Here is a 7,354-nt window from a genome sequence, read left to right as displayed (position 1 = left end):
TAAAGGTTTTATTGTCCTGGTAAATATTTTGGAAGATTCAGACAATGTTTTCTCTTGTCTCCTTCGCCACTACAGTCGTCACACAACTTTGGTAAATTTTGATGTCTTTGAGGATCATCCATATCATTATGAATTCAGTTAGATTCAGTTCGATCCCTCAACTTTCTACGCTATTATGGATAAATAGGTATTATAGGCTAATAAGCATCTCTTGGGTGATACTTAAACTCACAACTGTATATTCTTTTTCTTCACAACAATTCCAAATCTACCGGACAGGTCAAGCTCAGTTCCATGCGGCAATTTCCACTCAAAAGAATGAACCAATGAGGCCAATATGAAAGACATCTTTTCCCCAAGGGAAAGGTCGGGACACCTTCTCCTTCCGGACCCAAATGGCAAATACCGGAAATCATTTCCATGAAAATCAAAACTTTCATTCAAGAACCTCTCGGGTCGAAATTCGGAAGGATTGTCCCAAATATTGGGTCCTTGTGAACGGACCACATATTTAGGAACACTCTGCTTCCCTTTGGTGTGGTATAGCCACCGAGATGGAGTGATTTACCACAAGAACGGGGAACAAAAAGGGGTAGTGGTGAATGCAGACTATGTTGCACTGATACGGATATGGGGACGGGGACGGGGACGGGGACGGAAAACGGTAATTTTAAAATTACAGGGTACGGAGACGGCAAGGGTACGCATATAAAATATTTTTAAAATTATAAATATATATACAAAAATTATAAATAAAGTCAAATATCAAGAGTCAAACAACAATATAAAGTTTAGAACAATAAAATCCATAAACAAGCCACAATATTAAAATGTCAAATTTCAAAATTCAAACTATAATATTAATTCTGGAATAATGAAATCCATAATAAAATCATAATATTAAAGTGTTAAATCTTAAAACTCAAACCATAATATTAAACCCAAATCAAACATAATGGGACAGTTATATAAAAACATAATGGTTAATCTCAAATGTAGATCCATAGGAATTTACAACAAATAGATCTACTGAAACACACAGCAACTGCCAAAGCCTTTCTGTCCACTCCCAAGAATAGATCGATTACTAAAGCAAAGGAACGCCAGGCTAATGCAAATCCAGGAAAAAAACAAAACAATAATAACAAACTTGAACCAACACAATTCACAACAATAAGAACGCCCAACAATTAAAGCACATCAATCTCTCCAAGCATAACTCAGACAAAAAGAACTAATTCAAAGTAATAATCTCGTTAACAGACCTATAGAAATCCAGGGTAAAGAAGCAATAATTTAGCCAAAAACACACCAAAATGAGATCCTTTCCATAGCCGACTCAAAACTCTGGTCAACTCCAAAGATTTTCTTATTAAAAATGGAATCGTTCCTCCACAATCAAATCGACCACATAAACCCAAAGAGCGCAATGTTCAACAAACTCAGGCTAAAATTAGAGAAGGGATAACCAACCAGGACACAGAAAGATTTAGCATCTCCAAGGCATATGAAATTAATATTCCATTTTGAGAACCATTTTTGCCAAATACAACGAAATGATGTTCAATGCAATGAAGAAACTCACATGTTGCTGCCGATTGCTACCGAAAAGCTCAAGAAGCAGAAGCAATTGCTGCCGAAAGCTCCAATAGAGAAGTTGGATTGTTGTCGAAAGCTGCAGCCTCCAATTAGGTTATGTTGTTCCCGTTGTTTTCTTAATGCAAAATGACGAAAATATCCTGGGGACGCATGTGAAAGTCACATGCCGTCCCCGAAACATCCCCAGAACTCGGAGAAACATCCCCGACGCCGTTCAGTCGTACCCTGCCACCGTGGAACATTCCCGGTACGTACCTCACCCGTCCCCGTGTCGTCCCCGTACCGGGGACGTATCAGGTACTTGAAACGGCACAAGTTTGCCAACCCGTGCTTCCTAGAATGCAGACGGAAAGCCTCCTTATCACTGCATTTAGGTAACTTAAATTAGGCAAGTGAAACTCTTCAACGATGTTGTTTAGGCCAACAACATCATCTAATTCTTTCTTAACTTTCTCCATTATTTCTGGATTTTGCTTTAGCTCTGCCATTACCCACTCTGTCGTAGTTGAAGTAGTATCCGTTCCACCCACCACAGTGTCCTAATTTAACAAAATATTAGTTGCAAAATAGGTAAGTCATAAACGAATTCGTTTCTAAATTTTTTAAAAACAATATGTTGTAAAATAAGGCGTTAACAATGACTTGAATAATAATAAAATAAATAAATAAGGAATCGATCAATTATGTTATGTTGTGGTATTAACCACTATCTCAAAAATGAATTTGTCTCGATGTGTGTAATTATTATAATTGACGAATGTCCCCCAAAAATTAGCATGGTTCTCCGAATCTCATACATTCAAAAAATAGAGTGGACTTAAGTGATACTACTCTTCCCTAAGAAAGACAACTTCGAAAAAGCTAGAGAGCTTTTGAGAATGAAAAACATTTGAGAGAGAATTCAAACATTTTATAATAATTAAAAGCTAAAATAAGCTCTCCACTTATAGGCTTAAAGTAGGGATAAAATGATAAAACATTAAATAACAATTACAACATAATTAATTGTTATTAACACTATTTTAATTATCTTCAACATTATTTTGTAACAATAGATAGTTCAATATAAACTTTTATTAATAATACTTTGGGTAAATTACGTGTTTAGTATTTAAACTATTAGTTTTGGTCCAATTTAGCACTTAAACTTTCAATTTTTTCAAAATCATACCTCACGTTTAAGTTTTTTTTTCATTTCAATACTTTGCTGCTAAAAACTTAACAACATTGCATTTTTTATGGGAAAATTACATCATTCATCACTCAACTATCTCCTCGCTCCTAATTTGATACTAATATTGTTTTAATTTAACCACTCAACTTTCAAATTTCTCTTATTTTAATCACTCTAATTTATTTTATTAATAATTTTTATGACATGTCATTTTTATTATTATTTTATTAATATATAATTAAATATAAAAAATAAATTTGAAAGTTAGAGTGATTACATTAAAAGTAATTTAAAGTTAAGTAATTAAATTAAAAAATTAAACTTTAGTGACTAAAATAGGAGTGATGCAATTTACCCATAAAAAGGCGCCACATGCAAATTCCCGTTAAGTTTTAACGGTAAGGTACTAAAACAAAATAAAAACTAAACATTATATATGATTTTGAAAAAATTAAAAATTTAAGTATTAAAATAAATTAAAACTGATAGTTTAAGAAGTTTGTCTCTAAAACGGACTAAAATTGATCGTTTAAATACTAAAAGTATAAATTACCTTAATACTTTATAGGGATGATGTTATCTATAAAAAAATAAACAAGAACCGAACCATTGAAATTCTTTGTATTACCAACAACTCAAGAAAGAAAGTGTGAAAATCTTACATGAGAATACCCTTGATTTGATTCATTCTGAGTGATGCTGCGCCATCTTCGTTCTCGTTGTGTAAATCCAACATAAACTGTAAAAAGTCTGTTTTTTGTTCACTCATTCCGTCAACCTCTTCCTTCTCACCGGCAGCCTTCATTCTTAGTTCAATCACACAATCCAAGAGTTCATTGAACGATCGACGGATTTTCTTCATATCCCTTTCAATTCCTTGCAAGTCGAACCATGCAATCGAGGGGAAAATATCGGAAAAATTCGGTTTTCCCAGTAACACCATTATTTCCGACGAAAGATCTTTGAAGTGACCCTGAATTGTAGCCCCTTCCTGTCCTCGGAGTTTGCTTCCCCACATCATGCTGATGGTCGCATTGATCGCAGTTAGAAACGCCAATTCACCGATATCAAACGCCTTGTCTGCGTTTTCATACACATCCCTAATGGTTTTCATCATCTGTTCTCGGCGTAGGCCATAACAGGCATTAAGATTGGCGTTGCTGAGCATATCGGTTGCAAGGATTTTGCGCTTGTTTTTCCAACTGGGATTGCTGTAAGAGTCGAACGCGATATTGTTGGTGCCGAAGGTGATAACCTGTGCAGCAATGGTAGGTTCTCGCTCGGAAAATGCTAAATCATGGTCACGGACCACTTGTTTTACAAGGGATGGAGAGCTAACCACTATGGTTAGTTTGTTTCCAAGCCGGAGCTTGAAGATAGGACCGTATGCTCCGGCCAAGTCTGTGAACAGCAGGTGGAGATTATCCAATCCTAGAAAGGGAAGATATCCCACAATCGGAAGTCCACGGGGACCAGGCGGCAATGGAGCCGTCGGTTTCCTTGACATTCGATTGGAATATAAATACCAGACTGAGATTCCCAATATGACAATCAGAAATGAGAAAGCTTCTGGGAACGTGCTGTAAGATACTTGCAACATCATGTTGCTTTTGTGTGGAAAACCAAGGAATTGATAGATGAAACAAAGGTAGTGACCGTGATTTATAATACATATAGTATTCTAGACTTGGGTCTAAGTTACACGACGGATGAGACAATCGCTCCATAAAATTTAAAATTATCATATATATTTTAGATTTTTTATATATATTTTTATTGAAAATATATTTTCGCCTCTTAGAATTTTATAAATTCATCTTTCCTAAAATTTTAAAAAATTGCTTACTAACATAAAATTCTGGGTTCGTACCTTGATATAGGTATGATTAGATTTTTTTTTATTGTTAGTCATATTTTCCATATCCAAATGTTGTACATAGATATTAGACACAATTACTTTATATAACCTTTAGAGCAATAATAAAGCTTCCATTATTGACATCTTTAACTTTATTGTTCAAATTCTTATTTTTTATTCTTAGATTCGTATTTTCATATTAAAATGTTGTACATGGATATTAGAGAGGTGTCATAATATTAATGGTGGGGTATATTTAGGGGCATGGGTTGGGGTAGGAGAATTCTATTCCATTAATGTACACCCTTTAGAGAAATAATTAAACTTCAATTATTGAAACTTTAGTGTTCAAATTTTAATAATAAAATTATTGCATAAAAATTAGAATTAAATATATGTTTTGTACATGAACTAGTCACCTACTCCCAATTTGATATTTAAAGAATTTTTGCTCTTGAGTTAATATTTTAATTTTAATTTTATTACTGTTTTTTTATTTTAATTTTTATTTAAAAGAACACATGTGATGATACCAATAAGAGGCAGAACACAGTTAGAACCAGTGGGGCCACAGCCTCCCAAAATTCGAAAAATTATAATGTAAACCCTTAAAATTTTTATAAATTAATTTATTCATCACAATTTTTTTTAAAATTCAGATTAAATTTTAAATATTTTGAATGTCCTTAATTAAATCCCTCCCATAATTTTTTAAAAATTCTCATTAAGTCTCAAATTTTTAAAAACTTTAGTTAGACCAGATTTTTCTTATAGTGGATAAGTTTTTCTTAGGTAAGATTTATTTGGTTTAACTGATGCTACTGAGGAGAAAGGGTTTGTGTGGATTGTGCATGTGCAAGAAACTTACAGAGGAAGAACATTTCAGTTGCGACAACGTAATTTGCAAGGGCCAATGGAAAAGAGAAGAATGTGAAGAGTAGATTTATCTTGCTAAGGCAAGGTTTATCTGTAAAATCTGAAGCGGATATGACAAAATCACCTATGACACATGCCAGCTGGATGACCTCCTTCACGTGCAAGTAAGCCCTAAATATTCTGCCAGCTACCAACTACCTTTCCTTTTTTAGTCTGGACAAAATAATAATGGTTATTTAAGGAATCTCCAATCATGTAAAACCCTAGGAGATTCCTCTCTATAAATATTCAACCGTAGCAGCCAAAGAGAAAGAGAGAAAGTTAGAAGAGCTTTACTGAAAGTGTGAGCGAGCAACTGCAGTGTTTTCCCACCATTTACCAACCGACATTACTTGGTGTCCTCTATAGCCAGACTGTAGTAGAGCGATGATCAGGTCTCTAGAGAGGCTGATCACCAAGGTAGGCGCGGTGCTGATCAGAATTGTCACGACAGAGCCCCTGGTTTTGGGGTTGTATTAAACGATGATACTTAGATGACTTTTTGATAGCACCATGACTATCTTACTTGGTGTTAATCTTTGTTTTGCCTAGACAATTATTTTCTTCTTTATGAATATGAATTATGATTTTGCTCATAATTGTTTTGTTCATTGTTTGAATATTTTACCTTGACACTGTAAGAGATTCGAGAGATTGCCTGAGGTCGTGGTAAAACATGTCTTGGAAATGTAAGAGCATCGAGAGATCGCCTTTTGTCTAGATAGTGATTCTTAGATTCGAGATAATTAAGATAGATCTACATGAACAATGGAATGGATCCGAGATGATGATGTTCTAACTTGTCTACCTTAAGGATAAGGAGCGGGTTTTAATCGACTAAAAGGGATAAATGCTAGAGTAGGATAAACAATGACTATAGTTTACGTTGAGAGGTATTGCTACAACAACAGTCTGACAAGCCAAGGGTTGTAGTTAACGCTGAGTAGTATTGCCATAGCAACCGTCTAAGAATACTTAGTAATCCTGTCGGACAACTTAAGTAAATCATAATAATTCATTCTAGACATAGAATAATTGTTTTCAATGCAAAAGATTAGCATAAGTGCTCTGTGGTAAGTCTGAATATGCGAGGTTGTTTTAATTATATTTAAATCAACACTTATTTTTGTTTTGTTTTGTTTTATATGCATATTTATTTTGCCTCGACCAAACTTTTTTGTAATCATACATTATAGTATTTCATTGTTTTATTAATATTAGATTTGTAGTTTGACAAGATAGTAGGAATTAGCTCGTGACAACTAGTTCTGGTTGTGGTGAAGGTTAAAATTTTAGACCAATCCCTAAGGTGACGATAACTCACTTTCCCTATATTATATGATTCAATTGTGTATACTTACACAGAATTGCTTGCCTTAGCATATACATTTACAAGCGATCAACTAACCCATTTTTGTTATGTGTCTATTATATTTTATTTTGGTTGTATCTTCTTGCATTTGTATCTTCATATTATCCAAATGTGTTAATTTGCAAGTGATTGACTAAATAAGAAGATTGTTCATAACGAGGTAAGAAATTCTTAGCCATGTAGTCAAAACCATGAGATCCAAGTATGATATAACAATCCATGATGAAAGACATTTGATGAATGAAGAAATTTGAAGTTGGTTGAAGACTTCCTTTCAAGGAACCAAAGATAACATGTTTTCTTAAGAGATAGAAGGAGTCAGATCAAGGACGAGAAAACCATTCACAAAGAAATGAAGACCGCTTCGCATTGGAAGTAAAAATGAAGATCTCACAATTCAACCATAAATAATCTAAGAACATCGAGCATCTTCAAA

General features: G+C 34.0%; 1 protein-coding gene across 1 annotated transcript; it reads right to left on the bottom strand.

Moving 5' to 3' along the window:
- Positions 1-247: 247 nt before the first annotated feature.
- Positions 248-4,376, bottom strand: LOC120166808 (flavonoid 3'-monooxygenase CYP75B137-like). The gene is made up of 3 exons (XM_039176007.1): positions 3,436-4,376; positions 1,947-2,139; positions 248-609 (listed from the first exon to the last, which is right to left on the bottom strand). The coding sequence occupies exons 1-3, from the start codon at positions 4,374-4,376 to the stop codon at positions 565-567; spliced, it is 1,179 nt and encodes a 392-aa protein (XP_039031938.1). The 3' UTR covers positions 248-564.
- Positions 4,377-7,354: the final 2,978 nt, after the last annotated feature.

Source organism: Hibiscus syriacus, unplaced genomic scaffold, assembly GCF_006381635.1.
Source record: "Hibiscus syriacus cultivar Baekdansim isolate YM2019G1 unplaced genomic scaffold, ASM638163v2 tig00111648_pilon, whole genome shotgun sequence".
Lineage (NCBI taxonomy): Eukaryota > Viridiplantae > Streptophyta > Magnoliopsida > Malvales > Malvaceae > Hibiscus > Hibiscus syriacus.
Note: the sequence above shows the minus strand (reverse complement) of the source record. Positions and strands in the feature narration are given on the sequence as shown.